Below are 26,515 nucleotides of genomic sequence, written 5' to 3'. Positions count from 1 at the left end.
TTTTTGTTGTCTCAGAGAATAATTTTCAGAGTCTGTCTAAAAAATATCCTTATATCCTTGAACCATTATCTTTTAATTTAAATTTAAATTGATTGATAATTGATTACTTATAATTATAATTAATATTTATTAGTTAATTTATTTTACTTATCACAGTCTACTTTCAATTTCTTATTGTAATTTTTGTGGATGCAGTTAATTATTTTTTTTATCCTTGTATTAATGATTTATTACTTTAAATTTTAATTAAATTTGATAAATTGATATTAATCAAATGATTTCTTATATGAGGTTCCCTATATAGCATACGGTGTTGGGGTCTTTGTATAAAGTTTAAATCATCAATCATTTGAACGAAAGTTTTAAATGGAAATATTTTTTTTATATGATTGGTACGTACAAATAAATTTAATTTTCAATCATTTACATTTAACATATGAGAATAAAGAATTTATTTGAAATTATATGATCATAACTTACATGAATTAACAGTTTATTTGAAAAATATTAACATCTAATTTTTTAGACTTTAAGTAATAAATTTGAGGAATTAAACCTTTTTTAAAAAATCATTTTGTCTTTAAAAATTAAATTTTTGAGACTAAAACTTTATTTTCTTTTTTCAATTTTAAGAGACTAAAATGATTTTTATAAAACTATATAATATGGGAGTATAATTTGAGAATCAGAAAGGAGTATAATAACTTTCTCTAAAATGAAATCTAACTAAAACCAATCTTAATCAATGTTATTATTACACGTCTGGGTCTTACACGATAGTTTTGATAAGAATTTTGAGGGATTATAAGCTTTTTCACTGGCTTATAAGTTATTCGGATCAATTTAGTAGCTTATTTTTCATAAATTATTTTAAATAGTTTATTTTAATATTTTATTTAAATTAGTTTATGAAAAATAAGTTAATGAATAAGATGTTAACTTTTTTTTCAATTTTATTTTTATTATTTTATTTAAAATTTTATTTTACTCTTTTATTTAGTTTAAAATTATCTTATTTTTTTTTTCGTTATTTGAAAAAACTTTTGTATTTAATTTGAAGCTCTTACACAAGAAAAAGTGCAGGTCTGTTATGAAATAAAAAACCTGGTATTGGTGGAATTCTGTCGCGTGCAAAAGGGGGTGTCGGGTGATGAAGTTAGAGAAACATGCAAAGGTACTTGCTTTTGTCTCTATGCTGATACTTAAAACAACAATGAATGGTTGATTCAATAACAGTCAAGAATGGTTGGTGAATATTATAAGGGCTACAATGTGATTGGTTGGGACAAAGGCACCATGCGCTGTTAGTGGTCACGTGTATAGGCTGGAGGTTTTTTTGGTTTGCCCTTAGTTAGTAGATTGGATGGTTTTTTGGGATAGTATTATGCTTGGGCTCAAAGGGATTTTGATGTCGGCGCTTGGTTAACTTCCTGTTTGCTTGCTGCACCTCCCAATTTTTCATAATGGCCATAGCAACCTTGTCTTCCTCACTTGTCCATAGGTTGTTTTCCTCACTTCTCCATGCCGGAAACATTGTCTTGTTCACTTCCTCACATTTTCGTGTCTCAGGTTCACTTGCACAAGTGAGTTGTTAATTGTGTTGTTTATACTTTTTGTGTTAAATTATTATAACTAAATTGTCTTGTCCATAATTGATTTTTAGAAAACAAAGTTTTAAGATAGGTCTGAATCAATAAATTAAGAATTAAATCTGTAAAAGTAACATGATACCGAATCAGACAATTCAGATTTGTTATACAAATCCAGATTAATGAATTCAAAATGGTGTAGTATTAATACCAGATCAAATAATACATATTCATTCTTATACAAGTACGTATTTATTGATCCGTAAATTATGTGTATTTGTTTATTAGTTTGGATCAATTAATCCAGAATTGTGCAATTATAATACCAAATTGTTTGATCTATTTTGAGTTTTTTTGTTTCCCAGGTCAATTATTCTAAAACTTCAAAACATCAATTCTTGATAGTCTGATCCAAAAATTATATTATATCTCGAATCAGGGAATCCAAAATTAATGTTTTGAAGTTCTGGATTAGTCAATCTAGTTTATTTTATTTTTTTCATTTCATTGCCTTATCTAGAAGGTTGGTTTAATTTAGGGTATTTATAATAATTTTAGTTATTAATTATAAATTGGTTTGAATATGTTGGATAGTTTTTGTTCATTAACTTACTTTGTTGCTTTTGAAAGATTTATATGGAAGATGGTTATGTGAGGAAGATGTCTGATGGAGTGGATGTGGAGGTTGACATGGATAATGACGTTAGAATAGACGAAGATATTCATAAAGATTATGGACAAGAAATTGGAAAAATTGTTGATTGTAGCAAAACATTCATAACTACAAAGGTAATTAACAAAAAATTAAATATTAGATTGTTGTTATTGGTATACCAAGTCATTCCAAAATTTACAAGTCACATGATGAGCATATTCAGTAAGGCTTGATTTGTCCTCAGGTCCACCACCAAACACAACATCTTCAGGTGCAACATCATCAACTGCAACATATTCGAGAGTTTCATAAATCTCTTGCTCCTCATCTACAATTGCAAGTCTTTAACGTCTACGTACATATGCAGTAGGTTTGGTGCGGTCACCACCTCTTGTACATGACATATTTGTATAAAAGATAACATCAACGTACACTAATTAGAATTCGAGTCAACATATTTTAAACATATCATAAATATTGTGAACATAGTCCGACACATTCTAACATTTGTAATCATAGTCAAAGTCAATATAATTAACCTATCCTAACAATTACAATATCCTACATATCAATTAACCTATCATAACAAATATAATTTTCTACAAGAAGGAGAGTAAGGTGAGAGAATTTTCTGTAGATGGATTGCCTAAATTGTGTAACTAATTATAATCAATCAACCAATTGCTAAAACATAATAGATGGGGTAGGTGGTGGAAGGAAGGAGGAAGAAAGTCATAGAACCATATGATTCCATGTGCAACATTCATGTTTTTTTTTTCTTTTTTTGAGTTCATTCACATTTTTTCTAAACCCAATTCAATCTCGTTTTTTTATAGAATTTAATTAGAACTTACTTATCTAATCATATCATACATGGTAAGGTAGATCCTTTTCTATAATAACTAGTGTAAAGATAGATAATTTACGCAGTTGGATGTCATTTGTTTTAAAAGATGTAACTACACTTAAAAGTTAAATTAAAATACTGCAATGATTTATAATAGTTGAGAATAAAAAATGTTCATAATAGTTGGGTTGCTAAATACTTTTTTTAAAATAACAATTTCTCCAATACCAATTTGCATTCCATTTGGCTAAATAAAATTATGGATAGGTTCACCCGTAGTAATGATTGTCAATCCGAAACATATTTTCGGGTTGGCAATCACCACTATGGATCAACTAATCCATAATTGTGCAATGTAACTTGGATTGCATGATCCTTAACATTAGAAAATATTACAGATCATGCAATACACATTACATTTATGGATTCCATTGTTCAATTACAGATAGCTTGATATGAAAACCACCAAATCCACATTCGGATCAAGCTATCCGGAACAATTACAAAAAATATAAAAAAATAAAAAACAAACATTCATGACACAATTACGGATAGCTTGATCCAGATACAACACAACATAAACCAGATCAAGCTATCTGAATAAATTACAAAAAAAAAAAAAAGGAAAGGGATGAAAGTTTCAACTTACTTGGAAAAAATGTGGAAGGTGATCTTGGATGATTATTAACTCACGAACAACCACAAGAAAAGAAAAAACCAAGAAGCCAAGGAGGTGTGGGGTGTGGGGCGACGAGGAAGGGGGGAATAGGAGGTGTTTGCGGCTCAGAAGAAAAGAAAGAAGAAGTTAGGTTAAGTTATTGGGAGGTGAGGGCATATTTGTTTATTCACCTATTTTTTCAAATAATGGGAGGTGCAGGAAGCAAAAACCCAATATATCTAACCCATTTGTGTCATATGATTAAAAAAGTAAAAAAAAATTCTAATTTAGGTATGTAAAAAAAGTGTAACAATTAAGTTTTAACTTAATGATAAATTAATCTTTAAATTTTATAATTTAATATCAAATTGATTTTTCAACATTATAACTTAATGATAAGATAGTCTCAAAAACTTAACTATAAGACATAATTGTCACACTTTTATATATTAAGAGGCTAAATCAAAGTTTTTGTTCTTTCTATATATTAAATAATTAAAATGATCATTTATCCTAATTTTGTTCTTACACGGCTTGGTCTTGCTCTTTTTTTTTCCCACGTACAAGCCTCCTCCTTTAAAAGTAATTTTGTTCAAAACACAACAAATATTAAATGTAAGCATCCCTCAGTAGAGATTCCAACCTGGTCCTTTCCGCAAGGCCTAACTCTGGTTGATTAGTTTATTTATTTTCTTACGACCAAAACGAATTCTCCTAGTGTCTGGACCTCAAGTCAACCTTGGTTCTGGACCACACATCGTAACATCATCGAGTGTCTGATCTCGTTCGCACCCTGCTTCTTAGTCCTCTCTCTCACCATTTAACAATTACACTGGTAAGAACACTTTTCTTAGCCAAATCTTTACAAGGGAATAATAATTCACATTAGACTTTCGTAATTTTATTTTCATCCTATGATTATCTATCTCACTTTTTCCCCCCCTGCTTCAGCCATAAATTTGACTTCTGTTAGGAGAAACCAACGTTTGTTGCTTTGTGCAATTGCTTATTTTACTGATCGAGCATTTGAGCATTTTCTAATCTGCTTACATGTTCCAATCTTTCTCAATCTGCATACTGTTTGTATCTTTCTTAATCAAAGGAAAAGTTACACACTGCACTTCATGAGCTTAAATCAAGGTTTTAAACATCCATCGCCATCGTGTTTGTTGATATCACGGAAAATCATGGACAAATACGACCAATACTGTTCAAATTACGGTGGTAGACAGTTAAATTTTTTTGATGTTGTGACTCTATTTTTTTAAAACTTTGGCTTAAATATTTGTGCTCTGTTTCTGTTTGCTTTAGAGATCTCAACTTCTGAAACTCTAACGGTGACTTTTTTCTGTTTAATGTTTTTTTAAGGATGATATTAGTACGAAGTATTTATTTTATTATTGGAAGCAGGAATTGATCTTTAGTTTTCTTTTCAGATGGGGAGAGGAGAAATTGTTTGTTGATTTGGTATATTGGGGACCATAACCATTCCTTATGTTTTAAATCTATTAGTATTTTCATTATCTCCTAATGGGTCAAACTGGTTTCCGTTTATAAATAACTAATATAAATATTATAATATAGTATGTAGTCCATATTAATTAATTAGGAATTATAAAATTCCTAACAATTATTTCTTTAATTACAACTTATGTCTTGCTAATAATTAGAGTCTTTAAAATTGAATCAACTCTAAATGTTATGCATTTAAAACATTAATTACCTAGGAAGAAAAATGGGAGGTTGTCTATCATCGAAGCCTAAGGCAGTAGATAATGGCTCAGCTTCCGGCAATACCAACTGTTTCATGCTGTATGCGAGAGCACTCTCAATCACATGGGGAGAAACTCCAGAATATTGGATATGGGTTCAGCAGAAAGAAGCAAGGTACTCATCTATCTCCAAATATTAAGGGGTTTTACTATAATAAAAAAAATCAAAATTCTATATAAAAAGTAGTGTTCTAAAAAGTAGATATCTCACGAATCTAACATACAGGGATGGGATTTTTGTTGTGAGATTCAATCCCCTCTTTTATTGATAAATGATTTCTTTCGCAATAGGATTGATTTGCTTTCATATAGTTTTAGATAGCTCTTTAGTTCACCGTGTGTTTCGTCCCCCTGTATTTTTTGTTCGTTCATCTTTTTATTAATATATTTTTGGCTTGTTGTAAATGATGGTAATGTCTGGAGTGTTATCCTACTTAGAATTATTCCCAAAAATGTTATTAGTATAAATGTTATTTCAGAAAATATTTAAAAAATCTAGTTAGATTTTAACATTCCTGGAAATGTTTTTGAAATTTAAAATAATTGAAATAGAGAATGGGTTACAATGGAAGTTATAAGTGGGCTAAAAAATTAACTATTTAAATATTGTTCTTTACTTAGCAAGTATATATTTTATTTGTTAGTGTAAGAAATTGAAATATATTACACACATTCTTAATAGATAATCTTATTCCTTAAATATGTGATCATGGATTCAATCCCTGATTCATACATATGATAAAACATCTTATGTCGACTCCTTAAATGGATTTCAATCCTTCAGGAAAATAATCTTTATTTTTTCATCAAGGAATACACTAGTTCACACCAAAAAACATTAGCATATTTTCACAATTTTCATTAGAAAAAAATACATTATCAATTATTTACGCAATCTAAGAAAGGAAAATTGCATGTGAATATAATCAGAATCCATTAAATTGAACACATCATCATAAAAAAGTCAATGGTGATCTAGATCCGGAGTAATTGAGAAGTGAGGATAATTTCCTTTCATAAATATAATTATTATTATTAGAGGTATAAATTGCAGTTGCAATTGCAACCACAGTTACGACTTTGCTGTAATTCTTGACATTGTAAAAAAATTGCTGACAAATGTGGTAGACACGATCGCAGCTCTGATTGTGAGAGGGTTGTAATAAGTTAAAAAAACCTCTTTTATGTTTTTCATTTTGGTTGCAGCCCACAATTTAAAACCGTGATTACTATTCATGTGAAAAGAAAACATGAGATGAAATAAAATGTATAATTGAACAAAAGATAAAACACTAAATATATACTTGAATTTTTTTTCTCAGGAGTGCATTTGTTCCCGACTGAAATATATATATATATATATATATATATAAAGACATTACAGACCTTGGAAAGCATAAGGAATGCCTCGAACAGGTAGCAAAATCAAATAATAATACGAAACAAAGAAACCCGAACATAAGTGACTCCTTGTAAAGATTAAAAACATGTGAAAGATAAGAACAGAGTGCCTTTATAACAACTTGTCATACATACAAGAATAACTTCTTGTAAGTCACTTTTACACGTCTCTTACTTGCTTGATTTGTATATTGTTCATTCTTCTTTTCAATATTGGTTCGAACCTTAACATGCAACTCCCTAATAAAATCCGTCTTATGTTTTCCATCCAAATTAGTAAACTCATTGATTGAAAAATGCAAGATATTTAAAGAAGTCAAAGATTAAAATCATACACAACTCCAAAAGGAAAATTCGAAGTAATAGAATAAACAATCCTGTTATAAACAAATTCAACATGTGACAAACATTTCTCCCACTATTTCAAATTCTATGAATGATATCACACAACAAAATAGTAAATATTCTATTGAAAATTTCAATTTGTCCATTCGTTTAAGGATGTCCATTTCAATTTGTCTTTAAATTTATGCACATATTCATCTTGCACAATTGCAGACAGTTTAATTACAACAAGCTATTCATATATATCTCTATTTATCTATCTAGTTATCTAACTATCTGTGATGCAGTGCCACGATGACAAAATTGGTTAAACTGAAATCTATCTATGATGCAGTGGCACAATAATAGAGTTGGCTAAACTAAAAAAAGTTTGCTGGCTAGAAGTGCGTGGGAAATTTGACATTAGAAAGCTTTTACCAGGAATTCTATATCAAGTGTCATTTCTAATAATGTTGGAAGATTCATCTGAAGGTTGGGAAGTTCCAATAAATGTTAGACTTGTCCTTCCTGGAGGAAAGAGACAACAGCACAAGGTAAATTTAAACGAGAAGTTAAGGGAGAATTGGATGGAGATTCTAGTAGGTGAGTTTGTGGCATCTGAAAAAGATGGTGGTGAGATGGATATCTCTATGTATGAATATGAAGGTGGCATGTGGAAGAGTGGGCTAGTCATCCAAGGTGTTGTCATCAAACCAAAGAACTAAGTATTAAAATAGATATATTATGAAGTCGATGCCATAAATGATAATTTGTATTACTAGTAATAAAGCTTTTGGATTGATGAAGTGTGCTAATATCATTACTTAAATAGGATATAGCAGTTTGTTGTGTAATGTTTTTACTTCTTCTTCCTTCTTTTTTTAATTTGTTTTATCTATTCAATAATAATAAAATAAAATCTATTAAGTTAAAAACAAAAAAACAAAAAAAAAAATATGTGGGACTGTCTTATTTTAGTTGTGTTTTGAAAAGAAAAAATTCAGATACTTCAAATTGGGTAATAAAAATGAAAAGAGTGTCATGACTCATGAAAGATATAAGACCAGTTTGAATATAAATCATAAGCATTTTTGAGAATTGTTTTATTAAAAATATAAAATTTGTTTTAATAGAGAAGTTTTCAAGAATATTTTTATTCATATATCCAAACAGACTCATAGAAAAGAGAAGGAATACAAATAACATATAACTCAACAACGGGAGGCAGATGCGCATTATCTAGGAATAACATTTTTTTTTACGATTTTATCTAGGAATAAGATCAAAGTATATATGAGAAAAATTAACAAATTATGGATTCTATGTTTAACAGTTTGCATAAGGAGTACAGTTCCCTTTATTTCTGTGCACAAACAAGGCGTAATAACATATTTTGACAATGAAAGACAAAAATAAGAGAGGTCATTTTTTTTATATGAACGACCTAGAGACATTACATGACATCATACAACTCTTATGTGCAAGGTCTTATTTTAATTTGATTTGAAACATCTCATAATTTATTTGTTTACGAAAATACTATGAATTTTTTTTTCCTGTATACTAATCCATCATCAACACAAATAAAACATAAAATCATCTCACCATGCAATAAAGGAAAACAAATGCTGTGTCTTTTGGCACTAGAATTAACGATACCTAAGTTTCCAAGTGTGCATCATCACAGGGAAGGTTTATAACATTATAAACAAACTCTCTAGTTGGCCACAACTAAAAAATAAAAAAAACTAAGAATCAGATCTTCATGCCAAACATGATTCAACAATAAGGGTCACCTCCCACCATCACCTATGATAGGACCTACGTCAACTAAGAGCAGCATGATCCAAAGAACCTCATCACCGTATCAAATACGATCATGGCGAATCTTACCATTCAAAGAGTGCAAGGGTAAAACTTAATTGCTTAAACCCAATTTTTTCTTTAAAACGAAATCTAACTAAAACCAATCTTAATGTTAATCCATTTTCTTTTTCAAATTCCGTTACTGCCATTCAATTACTAACATTTCAATTTTCAATTACAAAATTAATGTTTTTACACCCTAAGAAAGAGACAGGAAGGAAAACAGAAAAAAATGATAATAATATGATAAAAAAAATTCAAAAAAAAAAAAGGTATAAGGTAAATATAAAAAAGAGTTATTATTATCATATACATCTACTTTCTCTTCTATTTCATTTCTATCTCATTTTTTTTATCACACATATTATCAAATGATGTGTAACAATCTACATCATCCATTATTATAGAGGTTCACATATGTGCGCTTTATCTTCTAAAGTGTCCGCTGCATTTTAGAGGAGTCCAATCTATTATATTTTGTCTTTCATTCTATTCTAATTTTTTTTGTTTCTTTTATTCTTTTAGGCATACACCAATAAATATTGTGATGTAAGTTTGTCATCATTTTCCAAAAAAAGAAAAAAAATGTTTAGTCTTTTTATTTTTTAAAATTCTTAATTTTAGTCCTTATACTTTATTATTCAATATTTTAGTCTTTAAATTTTTAAAAATTTATAATTTTAATCTCTCAAAATTGACGTCAAATAAGAAATGATGTTAACCAGTATCTAACATGAAGAACTAAAAACTTTAGGAGGTATTGGAACTAAAATGTTCAATAGTATAATATAAGGATTAAAACCAAGAATTTTACTATACAGAGAAATTAAAATAAGATTTTTCACTTCCAAAAAATAGACCATACAATAAAAACAGTTCTATTCATATATTTCTGATGAGCACTCTTATCATAAAGCATCTTATATCCTTTAGAATAAAAAAAGCGAAAGCAATAACGATGGTTGAGAACTTACAGAATCAGTTCTAAACATTATATATTTTGAACAATAACTAATTAGCAAGGAACGTGTAGTAGAGGGAAAAAAAAAATGGGGGCTTCACAATCACAGGAAGAGCTACAATCACAACAACAGTTTCAACAACACCAACACCCAAATGAACTCACCAGAAGGGAATCATTGTTGTTGTCTCCTGCAGCTAGTAACAACACAAAACAATTCAGCAACAGCACAAAGGTAGTAGATAATGTCACAGCTGCCAACAGCACCAACACCAACTGTTTCATGTTGAATGCGAGAGCACTCTCAATCACCTGGGCAGAAAATCCAGACTATTGGACATGGGTACAGGATAAAGATGAAAGGTACACATCTATAACGAATATATTGGGGGGGTTTTAATATAATTACTACCAAAAAGAATCTATTTAAAAAGCAGTTTTCTAATTAAGTAGTGAACATGACTGACTAATCAGACCAAAAAGGGTAAACGGAATTAAAAAAATTTATTATGGAGAGAGTAAAACTAAATATTGTAAGAAATAAGTGACTAAGATGGGTAAAAAAAATATTCGGAAACTATAAGCGACTTTTATGAAAATGATAAGGGACTAATAATAGTTTACAAAACAAATTTGGACATGAATGTTACATCGGATTAGTTGATCATGCATCAATTCTTTAACCGTGATATATATTAAACGGTTAAATGGGAAAAAAAATGTAAGAATTAAGATAGGTTAAATTTTTGTTTAAAGACTAAAAATGAAATTGGAAAAAGGTTTATGGATTAAAAAATATATTAAACCAAAAAAGTTAATTACATGAAATATTATACGAAAACAAACGTTGAAATCATGCTGATTGAATTTAAATAAGAAATTTTAAAATAAAGCTTTTGACGAAATCAAAGGTGGCGAGAGTTTGTAAATTTTTTTGTGAGTACGAATTCGTGCTAATGAGATTTTTCCTAAGAAAAAATATGTTCTCATAGGTAGATCTATAAAAGTCACTAGCATTTTCTACTTTAAATAACAACTTGTTCTTGCGTAAAAAAAAAAAAAATCGTTCTATGTATATGTGATTAAATTAAGTATTAGAATTTAAGCACATATTCATCTTGCACAATATTCCAGTCAATCTTTAATTAAAACAATCTATTTATCTATGTTACAGTGGCACGATGATAGAGTTACCTAATCTGAAAATGGTTTGCTGGCTAGAAGTGCATGGGAAATTTGACACTAGAAAACTTTCACTAGGAATTCTATATCAAGTGTCATTTATTGTAATGTTGAAAGATTCAGCTCAAGGGTGGGAAGTTCCAATAAATGTTAGACTTGTCCTTCCTGGAGGAAAGAAACAACAACACAAGGAAAATTTAAACGAGAAATTAAGGGAGTGTTGGATAGAGATTCCAGTGGGAGAGTTTGTGGCATCTGAAAAAGATGTTGGCAACCTAGAGATATCTATGTATGAATATGAAGGTGGCAAGTGGAAGACAGGGCTTATAATCCAAGGCATTGCCATCAAACCAAAGAATGAGACTAATCAATCACAACACCACCAACAACCACATGAACTCACTAGAAGGGAATCATGGTTGATGTCTCCTGCAGGTAACTCAAAATACTTCAAGAATAGCACAAAGGCAATAGATAATGTCACAAGTGCCAGCAACACCAATTCTTTCATGGTGTATGCAAGATCACTCTCAATCACTTGGGCAGAAAATCCAAACTATTGGAAATGGGTACAACATAAAGAAGCAAGGTACACATGTATCATGAATATATTATATAAGATGTTTCACCATCACAAAAATCTACTATCTCTATTCTTATTTATAAGACCCAATTTTTTAAAGTTATTTTTTTATAAGACCTAATCCATATTATCTAATGCATTAATTATTTTTAAACTAATATACCCGTAATTAAATAAGAAAAGTTATATTGACATGTATTTAGAAGAGAAAAATAAATATTAGTGACAATATTATTATTAAAAAAGTATATAAATTTAGGATAAATTTATTGTTATAAATTAAATTAATTTATTTTCTTAATCTTGATGAATTAATGAGTTGAGTCTTATAAATAAAAATATGGATAATGGATAGTATGTAAAAAGCATTGTTAGTGTTCTGAGAATCAAACACAGTTGATCAATTGGACTGAAAAACAGTAAACCGATCAAGTGTCAAGTTTAAATAAACAACATGAATGGCCTATAGAAAAACTAGTCAATGAACCATAAAACAGTCTAAAAAAATAAACTTAAAATATTTGTTCTTTTATTTTTTATTCTAAACATATTTTTTTATTATTAATAAATATTGTTATGTATTGTTGAAACTTAAGCGTAAGTATAATGATATATTTAATTTAAACTTTTTTGTGTACTTTAAGACCTTATGAAATTGTGTATTAGTATTTTAGTTTGTAGAGTTAGAGTTATGATATTATGTTTCTTTAATATTATTTTATGTATTATTCAATTATCATCATTATTGTATATATATTATTCTACCACAATTAAACTGTGGCTACATTGTATTAAAATTTAAACCAATGTCTTTTGACTAATTCAATCATCCATCGGACTTAATTAAATATCAATGCTTTTTGTTCCTATATTCCATATTGACATGTATTAAATCCTATTAACCATAAATTCTATCAAATTAAACTTGAGAAATATTGTTCATGGGAAAGATCAATATCAAGTCACTAGCATTGTTTTTTTATATAATAACTTATCATCTGTCTAAAATGATCACATTGATACTTAGTGGTAATAATAATGATAATGAAAGTATTAATTTTTTTTTTAATCTTGATTCAAAGATTACAGTGTGTTAAATATTTGGATAATTTTATTATCCTTAGTAATCTTATTCGGCAAGAAAAGATATTGACTCGAGTAAAAGATATTTATGATCTAGAAAAAAAATATTATAATTATTCTCATATTTTTACCATAACTAGGTGTTCTCAAAAGAGTCTCTTTATGTGTGAGTGTCTAGTTAAAATAAGTCTTAAAACTTATGCACATTGATCTCAAATAGTTCCCATCAATCTTAATTTAAGTTATCTATCTACCTTTCTATAATGCAGTGGCACGATGACAGAGTTAGCTAAACTTAAAATGGTTTGCTGGCTAGAAGTGCATGGGAAATTTGACGCTAGAAAGCTTTTACCAGGAATTCCATATCAAGTGTTGTTTATTGTAATGTTGAAAGATTCAGCTCAAGGATGGGAAGTTCCAATAAATTTTAGACTTGTCCTTCCTGGAGGAAAAAAACAAGAACACAAGGAGAATTTAAACAAGAAGTTAAGGGAGAGTTGGATACATATTCCAGTGGGAGAGTTTGTGGCATCTGAAAAAGATGTTGGCAACATAGAGATCTCTATGTATGAATATGAAGGTGGCATGTGGAAGACAGGGCTTATAATCCAAGGCATTGTCATCAAACCAAAGAACTAAGAATCAAGTAGATACTAAGCTATATATAAACCCCCTCTGCCATAGTAACATGTAATGAAGTATTTTATTCCCATATTTAGTACTCTCTGATCTCTAGTTATAGAATGAATAGAGACATGTTCACTCTAGTTGGCATCTAGAGATCCAAGAAAGAGAAGAAAATATATAAAGATGTGATAAAAAAGAATGAGATGGAGAAAATCGATATGCATTTTTAAAGTGTTCTCATATCATTACTCAAATAAAATACAATAGCTTGCTGTTTTCTTCTTTGTCTTGTTCATTCTTTTTTTATTTGTTGGTATTTCATTTGCATAACTGATACATACGCTTCACATGTACTATCAAACATAGAACACGGAGGAATATGCCACAACAACATCAAACGAATATCATTATATACAAGAATTTCAGAACGATGGTATTCATTTTCATAACTGATACATACGCTTCACATATCATACATAAATCGGGAGGGATATGGCACAGCAACATCAAACGAATATCATTATATACAAGAGATGTCATCCATAATCAACAATACATGTGAGTGTTTGGTTTGCCGTTTGCACAGCTCCAAACTCCGTTCACGTGTTCCATAGCAGCAAACGGAACAGTTATATACAGCTGGATTGGAAAAAAAGGTGGGTTACGTCGAACCCAACATTTTTCCAAACACGCAGAAAGGCTTCAACAGAATGTTATTCATGAGGCATCAACTGAAACAGCCAAAGCATTCAGTTGAACGTGTTGTTTACCCTCGCTGTCTGGGTGAACAATGACAGTAGCATGAGCCTCAGAATAAGATTGATTGGCTCCTTCTTGTGAAACTGATATGGAACACACTTTATCTGCTGTGCTGCTTTGGTCATCTTGGACTTTGGAAATAATTTCCCATTCCTCTTTAAGGGATGCTACTTCTACACCCTTCTCTTTATGCCTCTCCATTTCAAAAGCAGTAGGTAGAATCACATAATCATTGACCGGATTGTAAAAGGGATCGGGTTCTCCAGCCTTCAGCCAGTGCTTGAGAAGCCGAAATACGTGAGGCTCGCGAAGAATACCCTGATGTTCACCGGGCACGCCAACCCTTGCCTCCGCATTGAGACCATCAGCCTGCATTTAGGTTTAATCAAAATACATTTCGGGCTCTTAACCCAATTATTACCACCAGCACTAATGCTACTTCATTGACACAATACCAAGAAGACATCAATTGCACAAGGATTGTGTATAGGGAAATTAACAAACCTTCGCTGATTCTATAGGAACTGTTCCATCTCCATCAACACATACGTATTTGGCCTGAATATTAAGAAAGATAAAAGTAAGCATTGGCAACCAAAGCAAAGAAGAGAACCAAACGATGACTTGAGGGGGGAAATAATTTACACAGATTTAGCATCAAACATGTTCAATTAAAACTATTCTTCAATTATATCACACTAGAGAGAAAAGACACTGTATGTCAATAATAGAATTAAATATTTTGAAACAATTATATACAGTGGAAGAAAAGAGAAATGAGGTGCATCTATCAAAAAGAATTATTTTTTATGTGAGATCAAGTTTATGAATAGAAGAGGTTGCCACATTCCAAAGTCTGAACATACCACAAGGGCTTTAAAAAGAAATTATTTGCATTTACTAACTCTATTAATCAACACAGTTTATTGACTAATTCAATCAATAAATACTAAAATAAATACAGACAGACAAAATGTAGATGGAAAACTGCCCAGACTTTTATTCAATGCAAGTATAAAGAAAGAAAACTGTATTGTAAACTTGGGGAATCAGTATTGCATGCAGCCGTGCACCATAGCATATGGTCATCCCTCTCCTTTGATACGTAACATGAATCCAGAAACATATATTTAACAGAATGGCAAATGTATTTACCTGGAAATAACGTAACTGTTGCAGATCTGTGACAGGCTTGTCCCCACTTCCAAAGCTGCAGAATAATAGTTATGCAAAGTGATGATCAGTTGGTCATATATTTCCAAAAGAATTATAAATACCTACTTGTATCCACTAGTCCATTCTTAATACACTTCACAAATACCATTTCAAGGGTAACCATGGTACATCCAAAGAATTGATAGAGGCCTTACCAAACACTATGAGGTGTCTCAAGACTGGTCCCATAAATGTTGTAAAATTTAACTTGCGAGGGAAGTTTGGCAGAAGACAGAATCTCCCATGTTTTGTTTGCCCATTTCAGGATCTCAAAGTTGAAAGGCAGGGGCAAATCCTCGCCATTATAATTAACCTGGATCACAGATAGATATCATACCAATCTAATTAACCTACAAACCAATAAACATCCTAGATGATCTTGAAGAGCAATACTAGCATTCCTTAAATGCATTAATGTATTCTAAAAAGCATGGAAATCCTCCACTCCATTCCCTCCCATCTCCCCCAAAAAAAACACACACAGAAAGATTTGCTTAAAGAAGAGAGTAGAGACTATGTTGAAGTTCCAAGCTCATCTCTAAATATGGAAAAGACAACATCTTTATATTATGATTTTTTCAATTCCAAATTATCCATTAATCATTATTTGTATAGAATTTAATAGATAAAGGCAACTTACAAGTGTCTTTTGCTCTAAAATAACAAATTTAAACTATAACACATTCAATTTCATGGAAATGTTACTGATACCTAAATTTAACCAAGTTCCATTAATTTGCATGCTGAGAAAGTTAACACTGGTAACTCACTGTGTTATTTACAAGAGCTTGCTCCAAAACCTTGATGCTATCACATGGTGGATATGACTCCAGAACAATATGTGATTTCCCATCAGAATCATGTCTCTCACGCCACAATTCCAGAGCAGGAATATGTTTCCAATGAGAATTAGGACAACCCATAAGTTCATATATTGATGGGCATTCAATCAGCTGTGACATTGGAAGAAGCTTCAATAAATAATTCTACAATATCAAAATATCTAAATACCAAAAATTGAAAGAGAGAGAGAGAGAGAGAGAACAACATGAATCCAAAAAGGATGCATGCTTACAAAAAATAAAAAGAAACATGCAAGATTATGCTTTAAATAATCTTTTACACAGGGAAGCAGCACAACCAATAGAAATAGAGAACACACCATCCAACAATACATATACGGAAAATCCAAATCATGTAGTCTATATGAAAAGATAATACAAGATGAAAGAGTAATCCAATAATAAAATAACTTTTATAAAACTATGAATAATAGCATCCAAATCTTTTTTTTTCTTTTGTATTATGTGACTGAATGGGAAGATCTCATCATCAGTAGTTTCCTATTTCTACAGACTGGTTAATAAACACTTAATCTATCTGCACTACTGTCAATTGCCTTCACGGAGAGTGCGTTTGGTAGAGGGGGGAAGGAGAAAAATACAGAAGAAATAGGGTGGGTCTCACACCTTCTACACTCTACTCTAATTAAAATATTTCTCCTCTATTTCCATCATCTCAACCAAACGCACTCTGAAAGGTAAGGATAAATTGCTCAGACAGTTAGTAAACAAACTCAAAAACACAAATATAACGTTTTGTATTAGGAAACTACAAATAAACAAACTCAACACAAATCCAGAAGACAAAAATAACTGATCTGTACCAACTGGTGCATGCTCCATTTGGAAATATAAAAGTTTTGTTCCCATCCTTCCACAAATGACATTCCATTTAAAAAGGTAGAATTGATGGTTCCTGGTGCACCTGCAGAACAATGTACAAGTACAACTACACCATTATGCACTTTTCTGTGGCAAAACAAAAATTAAGAGACCCCTAAGTAGCTAAAACAATACAGATGATACGTGAAGGCAACAAAAGCTATTAAGTTCAAATCATATTTTGGTCAACATCAAGTGAATGACAGTGAATGATCTAACACTTCTTTTTTGATATTTGAAAATCATGCTTTTTGCACATTTTTTTTCCATCAACTATTTTAGCCTATGAAGAAAAGATGACAATGCCTTCTTCCAATATATTAAACATGGAAAAAAAAATTAATAGACCCATCATTGAAATGCTAAAAGAATCATTCATCAAATACCCTTAATTATAATTCCATACTTCTTATGAATATAGAAAAGAATTACTTACCCTGGAATGGCGCACAAATTGCAACCCAATTCTTAACATATTTCTCAAAAATCTGAAAAAGACATGAACAAAAATGAACACATGTTACAGCAGCAGATAAATTCCAAGACTCAAGTGTATAAATCATAAATTGACAAATATATATGATTAGATTAAATGGAAACTACAAAATAGATCAAAACTGATATGAGAAGCTTATGAGATGTGTTACATCGCTTTGCAGGCACATGAAACATTTCACCAAAAGACCGCCCATAGAATGAGTTATAATGTTTATTTTCTTCCCTCCTGCAGCATTATAAATTGATTCTAACTTTGCAGCCAACCGATCCATTGTTTCCTGCAACCTAATTTCATATGGTTAAATACTTGTTAAAGACCTTATCCTTAGGATTGTGGGAAATCATACTACCTACCAATAGCCAAAAGATAGATACACTGGAGAGACATCAATCAGATTAAATTCATTTGCACAGTTACAGTTTACTTCAGGCTATGTTTATTTATCAGCTAATAGCTTCCTCAGAAAACTTATCCTTTCATAATAATAATAACAAATTATAAAAATACTCAGCAATTTTTTTTACAAAGAATCAATTCCATTATAAAAAAAAAATATAGAATCAGTTTTTCCTTAGCAGAAAGATGACATAAAATAATCTCATAACATGTACATATTTGAAATTTTTTAATTTCACTATTATGGATTAGTGATGAAAAGGGAAATGATTCAATTTTCAAGATTAGTTAAACTGCTCCAGCTTTAAAATAATTAGGTACCTGTTGCTTTGGCGAAAATCATATCCAAAACCAAAAAGCGTCTTTCCCTCTTCAAACCCCCACTTACGCATTTCAACGATCATGTCATGGAAATAATACACAGAATCACTTCCCAACATCTGTTCAAAAGAATTATATAGGATTCATGAATAACTTGCTTGGATATCTGCATTGCACTTCAACAAACTTTAAAACAAGCATACCAAGTCAGGGTCCAAAATATCAATTGCATGGAGTCCATGCCTATCTTCAGGAACCATAATTCTTGAATTTGGATCCATGGACTCGGTTTTTCCTGTTTTCAAAATAGATTATTAGGTAGGTTAAGATCGCCAAAGTCAGTTTCTTACAGCACACTCGTCAGCACAGAACACAAATTATTTCAGTGAAGAAAATAAACAGGCCAGGAACAGAAGCTTGGACAGCACGAGCATTAAAGACACAAGAATACAATTTGGGGCCATTTAGAATAGCTTCTTCAGAACTGGTTTGGACTTATCATATAAGCACATAAGTTAAAAATTGAAGGTATTTAGTTAAGCTTTAGAAAGTGACTCCTATAAGCTCTTTTACTTAGCTGGTGTTTGTTTGCATATCAAATCCTTGAGTCAAGTGGCAGTTTCATGTCAACAGCGTAAAACTAAAACTCAGAAACTACTATTTGTAGCTTTTGCTCCACGTGCATCAAATACTGATAAACATTAAACCAAACATGCAGTTAATAACTTCCATGGTGATTGGTGAAGCTTATCAAAAGAAATAAGTTTTCACTGATAAACTCTTAATTAAGCTATTTATCCAAACACGCACTTGTTCAATCACAAGGTTTGCTCCCTGTCCTACTGCAATTATATAATAAGTTGTTGCAAAGCAAGGAAAAAAAATTAACGAACAATTCGTATTTTTATTTTTAGCATATAAACCTGCAATTTGACTTAATTCGATATCAATTTTATTTCATCTTCAATCCGAAAACATCTTCAGAAAATTGGCAGCATCAACGAACAGCAAAAACCGTTAAATTAGCAACACGCGCAACTAAATAGCATCAGTTTCAGCTTTTTCAACGTGCTTTTTAATTATTTATTTTCTTAAAACGAAAAATTAGGTCCTACCGGTGGAAGGATCGTAACGCGACCAAAGCTTGGTCTTGAGCGTGTACTCGGCGTTGAGGAAGCGAACCCAGACGCGTTCTCGGCTTCCTTCGGATTCGTCAACGGCGTGCAGCATGGAGCCTCCGACACCGGGCACCAGCAAAACGGGGTCCAGATTAGGGTTCACGTAGGGCTGAGGCTGCGGGTTCTTGATCAGCTTCAGCCACAGCTCCAGCGATTGAAGAATTTCGCCCAGCAAGATCGCCATCGCGAGTTAGGGTTTCGATCGGGAATCGCGAGTTAGGGTTTCGATCGGGAATCGCGAGTTAGGGTTTCGATCGGGAATCGCGAGTTAGGGTTTCGATTATTTGATTTGGGGAAAGTGCTGTGTGCTGTTGGGTTAATTTCGTCACGATGAGTACGCCAGCAAAGTTCTGCGTTGCACGGAAGAGAAGAGACGATAGCGTGGAATGGACAAATTTAATTATTTGCCACTTGTCAGATTCGTTGTGGTCACTAACTTTTCTCATATGAATAATTTCTTGATTTAATAGCAAATTTTATCATTTTAGTGATTTTGCAAATTTTATTATTTAATTTTTTATTTTCATGAATTTTATCACTTAATTTTTTCAATTTTTACATATTTTAACATCATTGACATGCCATAAAAAATGTTAAAGAAAAAGTAAAATAATGTTGTTTTGTTTTAATGTAATGATAAAATGTAAAAAAATCAAAAATATTGAATGCTAAAATTTATGAATTGATGAAAGTTAATAGTATAATTCATAAAAATAAAAATTGGATGGTAAATTTAATAAACTAATAAAAATTAAATGATAAGAAAAGTTGAAAGATAAAATCCATAAAATTATGAAAATTAAGTGATAAAATTTATAATTAAATAAAAAATTAAAAAATATGAAATTGTGGATATAGTTGGTGATTCTTAATATTTTGTTACCATAACAACTCTATGGATATTGGTTTCTTAATTTAGTAGATCTAGACTAGATACAGGGTAGTTGATTGAAAAATACTAGTACCCATAATAATTGAGTAATTAAGCATTTTAGCCTATAAACGTGTTTAAGCAAATAAATGGGAAATATATGTTATTTTATTAGTTTGGATAGATCATAATTGGCTTTTAGACCATTGACTTGGATGTTAAATAGTATATTGACGGAAATACTCATTCTAAAGATAACTTCATATTAATATTATGATTTAAAAAACAAATAATGCACAAGATCAAGAAAATTTAATTGCCTATTTCTGATTACGAGTTTGACTTTGTCCATTCTTAAATCTAAAGGCCTATATATATATGTTTATCGGCATTTTTATTTTTTTTGCAAGTGCAAGATTCAAATATCATGTTTATATATAAAAAGAAAATCTAAAAGGCGGGTTAGGAAAGGAATTTGTTATTCAATGTTAAATATAATGATATTTATTGAAAATAAAATTTCAGTTAAATTAATCATAATTTGGAAACAGTTTCATTAAGATAAAATTAGTTGAAATTTATTTATATTTTTTAGACAAACATTCAAAATATTTTTTTCTTACATTCAAGATCTATCTTAATGAGATTTTGTCAAGATACACAAAAAAAATATTTTCATTGTGTATCTTGCTTAATTAATAACAAGTGTCAAAACCAACTCCAATAATGATGGAAATAAGGGGAAAAAAATCAAATATCTGTGTAAGCATAGAATTACTATAAACTAAAACTACCTTAGTTGAAAATTAGAATTTTATCTTGTAATTGTGACGGCTAGTTTTTGAATCACTAACATTTGCAGAAGTCTGGTTGTGTTTGTCTCTTGGTTTCGATTTCGTTGATAGCAAGACTTTTAAGAAAAGAGCGCTGATACACACACCGGTAACGTCACATAATAAATATTATTTTAATATTTAATAAAATAAAAAATTAAAAGAAAAGAAAATATTTTAAAATGGGTGTGTTGTTTTGAGTGGGTGTTTGTTAAACATTGATCTTAAGAAAATCCTTTTGTCATTTGTAATGGATTTGGGATGCTTTATGGAGTGTGAACCCAAACTGTACAACCCGGCCGCATTATGTTCCTTTTAATATATTAAAATATTAAATAGTTGTAATGTTTTCTTTGTTTAATTAGTTTTGTTAAAAATATTAATCAGCATTTGAATCCCAATTTCTATATGTTCTTAACGCATCAATAAATAGACATGACAACGAGATGGGTAAGGACAGTATTATCTTCTCAATTTCCGACCTAACCCCTCATGTCTTCATATCCTATACCCAACAAATTAAAATTTATTGTGTCATTCCCGTACCTATTCGATATCGGGTATCCCCGACCTCGTCTCGTATCTTATTCAAATTAGAAAAATAATTTTTTTAAAAGAAAATATTATAAATTTGATTTTAGAAAAAATAAATTGATTGTTAAATATTTATTTTTAACTACTTATATATCAATAAATTTATTATAGCGCATGTGTTTACAAAAATCGTTAAGAAAAGAATATTAAATTATGTAAAAAATTTAAAATAAAATTAACTAATAATAAAAATTCTAGGCCTTTTGATTAAATTATGCAAAAATTCTAAAAATTTTAAGTGACGGGATGGATTCGGGGTCACGACGGATGTAGTAATCCCATACCCGTACCCGACTTTTGGTTATCGGAAAAAATTCGAATCCAATCTCATACCCGATCAACTCGGATATTATCCGTCAAAGTCAGGACGAATTCAGACGGGTACCCACAAGTATGGGTTTTATTGTCATGTCTAATAAATACGTTAACTTTGATTGTTTAATTGGTTCATCTATTGTATTGAATTGAAAATTTGCAATAATGTTTTAATTTGGTTGGTTTATTCCTTTAAAAGTAAATTTTTAGTAAGGAATTAAAATGGTATTCTGCTAAGGAATTAACACCGCAAAAAGCTTATTTTTTGTGTGACCTAGCTTTGTGGATCCATATATATATAATATAAGGTGAATTCTAGGGTGCGAAAGTGAAACTTCTTTCGAACCCTATGTAAGTTTAAAAAAAAGGGTCGCAGTCATTTGGGTCCGTCCGATTTAATAATAAAAAAATTGAATGAACCAGATTTGATGATGGCAACCGGATTGAGAGGTTGCACTTACGGTCACTGTTCTTCCCTCCCCCTCTACCTGTGGTCGAAGAGGCTACTTAATCTCACTGAGGCTCGCCGAAATCTTGCTAGAGGCCAACACTACCAGCACCGCCACCATAGGAGGCAGCGATGTTTTTTCTATCAAAGAGCATCAAGTCAAGCCTCTGATCCCAGGATCCCAGGAACAGAGGCGGCGAAGAGGATTTCCTCTTGGAACAGCGACGGGCCCTCGTTCACGAGCATCAGCGCCTTGAGCGCCACAATCCAGTCGCACGTCTTCCCCAAATGCTTGTCGGCGAGGGAGAAAGGGTTCTTGTAGGGGTGAAGAAGAAGGCCGAGTCTACGGTACTATTTTTTGATGAGATCAAGGTCTTGGCACGTGCAATCGACCTGGAGAATAGCGTACCAATCGAGGTGGTCGTTGGTGATTGGCTTCTCGGCAGCGAGGAGGACGTTGACGATGGCCAGGATCTGGTCGGAGCCTTTGAGGAGCAGCTTGGCTTCTTGCGCGAGGCTCCCTAGCCCCACCATTCACGTTGCCCGCAAGTTCGCGAATTGTGGCAAAGATTGCGGAGGCGACGTGGGGGCTGAGGTTCCACATGGCGGAGGTCAAGGACTTCAAGATCCAGCTGCAGGGTGCGGCGGAGGGGAGGAAGGGGAGGCTGGCGGTCACGGCGGAGGGCCGAAAGTCACTTTTGTGACTAAGACAATGGAAGGGGAGGGCCGATACCCCAAACAGATCTCCACTGTTTGATTTTCTAATTTTAAAATCGAACAGACGCAATGCATTCTCTGAAACTTGCGTTTGGTGCGAAAGTAGTTTCACTTTCGCACCCTAATCGCCGTCATAATATAAATATATAATTTTTTCTAAATCAGTATAAAATATTCACCAATTTTGTTAATGATTAATTTAAAAAAAAATAGTATAATTTTTTCATCAAACCACGTTTTTTTCTATTTGAACTCCCGGACTATATAACATAGAAGTATACGTGCGTGTCACGTGTTAGTGAGTGGATTGGAGTTAAGCAGCCACTCCTGGACTCTTACGTTGTTGACATATCCTGTTTCAGTTGCGCTTAAGGTTTTCTTCTTATTACATAGGAACAAACGAAATGAAAATTGCTTCCTTGATTTCTGGTTGCAATGACTACACTCACCTCCTCTCTATTAAGGTAAAACTCTTGTCACTCTCTCACTTGTCCTCTCTGATTTTGAATTATGTCTTATGTGTTAAGCCAGAAAAAGAGAGAAACTGATCACAAGTAGAATGCTGGGTATTGAATAATTATTGATTTAAAGGAGCATGTGATGAGGGAAGAGAAGCCAATTCCTACTACAAGGAAGAGTGAAGTGAAGTTTCTCAAGAGCTTGACTCCTCTTGTGGCTGCTTTTCTAGTCTTATCTCCAATTTGCAGCATTCCAGGTTAGTACTACTCCTTATCCATGTCCTCTTTTTAAAATACTAAAATGCCCCTGCTTTTGATTCAAATGACATGACTGCCAACATGCAATCCACCTACTCTTGTTTTATACGTCTAGACAAAACAATTCAAAAAAAATTACAAAAATAATTTATTTGATGATATATGAATCATATGAGAACTTCACATCAATCAAGAATCAAATCTTCAATGCATGATTCTTCTTGGAAGATACGTCTTATGGAAGAAAGAATATGAAAAAAAAATACTAATAACACACTTTTTGATATATTTTTTTAAACACATACTTTATTATTAGATTGATTGAAAAATACATTTTTTGGTGGTCCCATTTTAGTAAATAATCAATCATACACTATCATCTACAATAAGTTTTTAGCTTAAAAGTCATACTAAGAAATTCTGATTTATGAACTGAAAATGTATGGCATCTCATGCTTGCCAAATATTTGTGTGTGCCAATTGGCTAAAATCTGTTTACAGTTATTGGATCAACTTAGTTGTTTCCTCTGATGTATCTTGTTTCACTCATCTTAAATGTAAGAGAAGAAAGTGTACTCTACAAAAGAACTAGCACTTCTGGATTTGTAAGCTATTCTAAAGGTAATCTTTACAAGAAAGAAACATGAAGTTTTCATGTTAAGCTTATTCTACTCTACAGTTTCAAGTGCTCAAACCGTAGATATTCAGAGAGGAACCACGTTGTTTCGTCAAGCTTGTATTGGATGCCATGATGCAGGTGGAAACATAATACAACCGGTGAGTATCCCCTTATGCATGACATTTCTTTATTTTTTTTTCTTTTTAAACTGAAATTAATTTGTTCTTTCTTCCTTATTCTTCCTATTTTAACTTACAAGGGGCAACTCTATTTACAAAGGATTTACAGAGGTAAATGGAGTAAACCTAAGCACCCTCATGCAGTGAATTGAAAATATGGAATAGAAAGCACTGAAATTTTTAAAGGATAAAAGTCTTAGTTGAAATTAAAAAATTCAGAGATCATTTCTTTCATACTTAATGAAGAATGAAAATAATCTATCAAGTATCAACTGTTTCCTATGCAAGTTATTGCAAACTGCTCTTGCCTAAGTTGAAGGCATGAATCAATATATCTTTGTTGTAAATTGCTAGCTTAGCAAGTTCTTTAGAGTATCAACAAATGTGAATTTGAAAGTCACAGGTTGTTGGCCTCTAGCAACAGCTGTAGCAAACTTCTGAGTCTTTGTGGTATATCTTTGAAATAATCCAAATGTTATTGCTCAACAGAAATGAAGTTGATACAGAAGAAGCAATCTATCGTGTCACATACTATGGCAAAGCACGAATGCCAGTAAGTTATCTTGTAGGATTAGCTCTCTATGTATTCAAATGGATATGTAGGAAAGAGGGAAAAAGACAACCCATTAGATCATTTAGTTACTTTAAATCATAAAAACATGAATATATTATCTAGTTTCTATTTGAGTAAAACCAAACTTGACCAACAATGTATAGTTTTGTATGGTTAAAATTAACTTCACTTACCTTTCACTTTCACTAAATGTACATACATATACATTGTCAATATTTTGTTTTTCATCATTCACATTTTATGTTTACTGGTTTAAATAATTTGTACGCATATCTAGATTCTACTTGGTCAAAGAATGTCTTACACTTGCTTGCAGGGCTTTGGTAAAGAGTGCATGCCACGGGGTCAGTGCACATTTGGAGCTCGTTTGGAAGATGAAGATATCAAGACATTGGCCGAGTTTGTCAAGTTACAGGCTGATCAAGGGTGGCCAAGTATAGAGACTAAAGAAGAATGATTTAATACATATTTGGTTCAATTTAATGAATTTATAAAAAACAATTGCTTGTTCGTTTCAATTTTTTAAGGGAACTTTTGGAAAATAAATGATTTTTTATGTCCAATTGAGCTGAACAAAGCATGCTATTAACTTTTGTTTCATCTTTTCATAATATATGAATGTTTGGTTTACAGTTATTTTGAGCTTACACAGTTATTTTGTGCGCAGACATATGTTGGCATGGAAATTTTGGATTTATTTATATAAATTTTGATAGGATTTGGGCTTGGATTCTTTTGAAATTACTAAAAATTAAGGCAAACAGAAGCCCTAGCTACTACTAGATGTATACTTGTACCCAGGTCCTCTTGTCCAAGCAAATTATAGATCTAAAGGCAGAAGATCATCAAATTCTTTTGCATAAATTATTTTTTAAAATTCTCTTTTAAAAAAAGCTTATAATTAAAAAAGTGATTACCATAAGTATATTTTATTGAAGATAATCAATCATATTCCAGCAAAGCATAATCACTTTGAACGATAAAATTTTCCTTTCAAATAATTCAAGTA

At 31.4% G+C, this 26,515-nt stretch overlaps 5 protein-coding genes across 16 annotated transcripts; 4 read left to right on the top strand and 1 right to left on the bottom strand.

Annotated features, from left to right (window-relative positions):
* Positions 1–982: 982 nt before the first annotated feature.
* On the top strand, positions 983–2,730 carry LOC114401371. Its single transcript, XM_028363879.1, has 3 exons — positions 983–1,174; positions 2,220–2,378; positions 2,489–2,730. The coding sequence occupies exons 1-3, from the start codon at positions 1,151–1,153 to the stop codon at positions 2,612–2,614; spliced, it is 309 nt and encodes a 102-aa protein (XP_028219680.1). The 5' UTR covers positions 983–1,150; the 3' UTR covers positions 2,615–2,730.
* Positions 2,731–4,371: 1,641 nt separating this feature from the next.
* LOC114401571 (protein PHLOEM PROTEIN 2-LIKE A1-like) lies at positions 4,372–8,100 on the top strand. Of its 5 annotated transcripts, none has more exons than XM_028364111.1 (4): positions 4,372–4,584; positions 5,186–5,636; positions 6,844–6,937; positions 7,602–8,100. In XM_028364111.1, the coding sequence occupies exons 2-4, from the start codon at positions 5,525–5,527 to the stop codon at positions 7,969–7,971; spliced, it is 576 nt and encodes a 191-aa protein (XP_028219912.1). In that variant the 5' UTR covers positions 4,372–4,584; positions 5,186–5,524; the 3' UTR covers positions 7,972–8,100. The 5 variants fall into 5 exon arrangements, with proteins under 5 accessions (XP_028219912.1, XP_028219910.1, XP_028219915.1 ...); XM_028364109.1 differs by having other exon boundaries at positions 4,373–4,584; positions 5,477–5,636; XM_028364112.1 differs by lacking the exon at positions 4,372–4,584 and adding an exon at positions 4,592–4,973 and having other exon boundaries at positions 5,477–5,636.
* A 2,040-nt stretch (positions 8,101–10,140) lies between these two features.
* Positions 10,141–13,830, top strand: LOC114401171. Its single transcript, XM_028363607.1, has 3 exons — positions 10,141–10,436; positions 11,248–11,844; positions 13,191–13,830. The coding sequence occupies exons 1-3, from the start codon at positions 10,162–10,164 to the stop codon at positions 13,558–13,560; spliced, it is 1,242 nt and encodes a 413-aa protein (XP_028219408.1). The 5' UTR covers positions 10,141–10,161; the 3' UTR covers positions 13,561–13,830.
* Positions 13,831–13,928: 98 nt separating this feature from the next.
* Positions 13,929–20,046, bottom strand: LOC114401169 (lecithin-cholesterol acyltransferase-like 4). Of its 3 annotated transcripts, none has more exons than XM_028363604.1 (12): positions 19,862–20,046; positions 19,578–19,835; positions 18,666–18,757; positions 18,463–18,581; positions 17,894–18,029; positions 17,683–17,734; positions 17,189–17,289; positions 16,293–16,475; positions 15,678–15,835; positions 15,463–15,517; positions 14,812–14,865; positions 13,929–14,676 (listed from the first exon to the last, which is right to left on the bottom strand). In XM_028363604.1, exons 2-12 carry the CDS (start codon positions 19,822–19,824, stop codon positions 14,266–14,268), a joined length of 1,608 nt encoding a protein of 535 aa, XP_028219405.1. In that variant the 5' UTR covers positions 19,825–19,835; positions 19,862–20,046; the 3' UTR covers positions 13,929–14,265. The 3 variants fall into 3 exon arrangements, with proteins under 3 accessions (XP_028219405.1, XP_028219406.1, XP_028219407.1); XM_028363605.1 differs by having other exon boundaries at positions 19,578–19,870; positions 19,923–20,042; XM_028363606.1 differs by lacking the exon at positions 19,862–20,046 and having other exon boundaries at positions 18,666–19,153; positions 19,578–19,716.
* A 3,674-nt stretch (positions 20,047–23,720) lies between these two features.
* On the top strand, positions 23,721–26,142 carry LOC114402590 (cytochrome c6, chloroplastic-like). 6 transcript variants are annotated; one of them, XM_028365219.1, is made up of 6 exons: positions 23,721–23,882; positions 24,010–24,133; positions 24,814–24,911; positions 25,013–25,043; positions 25,422–25,485; positions 25,823–26,142. In XM_028365219.1, the coding sequence occupies exons 1-6, from the start codon at positions 23,823–23,825 to the stop codon at positions 25,944–25,946; spliced, it is 501 nt and encodes a 166-aa protein (XP_028221020.1). In that variant the 5' UTR covers positions 23,721–23,822; the 3' UTR covers positions 25,947–26,142. The 6 variants fall into 6 exon arrangements, 5 of the variants coding, with proteins under 5 accessions (XP_028221020.1, XP_028221025.1, XP_028221024.1 ...); XM_028365224.1 differs by having other exon boundaries at positions 24,814–24,915; XM_028365220.1 differs by having other exon boundaries at positions 23,723–23,882; positions 23,950–24,133.
* The last annotated feature ends 373 nt before the right edge of the window (positions 26,143–26,515 follow it).

The sequence above is a fragment of the Glycine soja genome, chromosome 20 (assembly GCF_004193775.1).
Source record: "Glycine soja cultivar W05 chromosome 20, ASM419377v2, whole genome shotgun sequence".
NCBI classification, from domain to species: domain Eukaryota; kingdom Viridiplantae; phylum Streptophyta; class Magnoliopsida; order Fabales; family Fabaceae; genus Glycine; species Glycine soja.
Note: the sequence above shows the minus strand (reverse complement) of the source record. Positions and strands in the feature narration are given on the sequence as shown.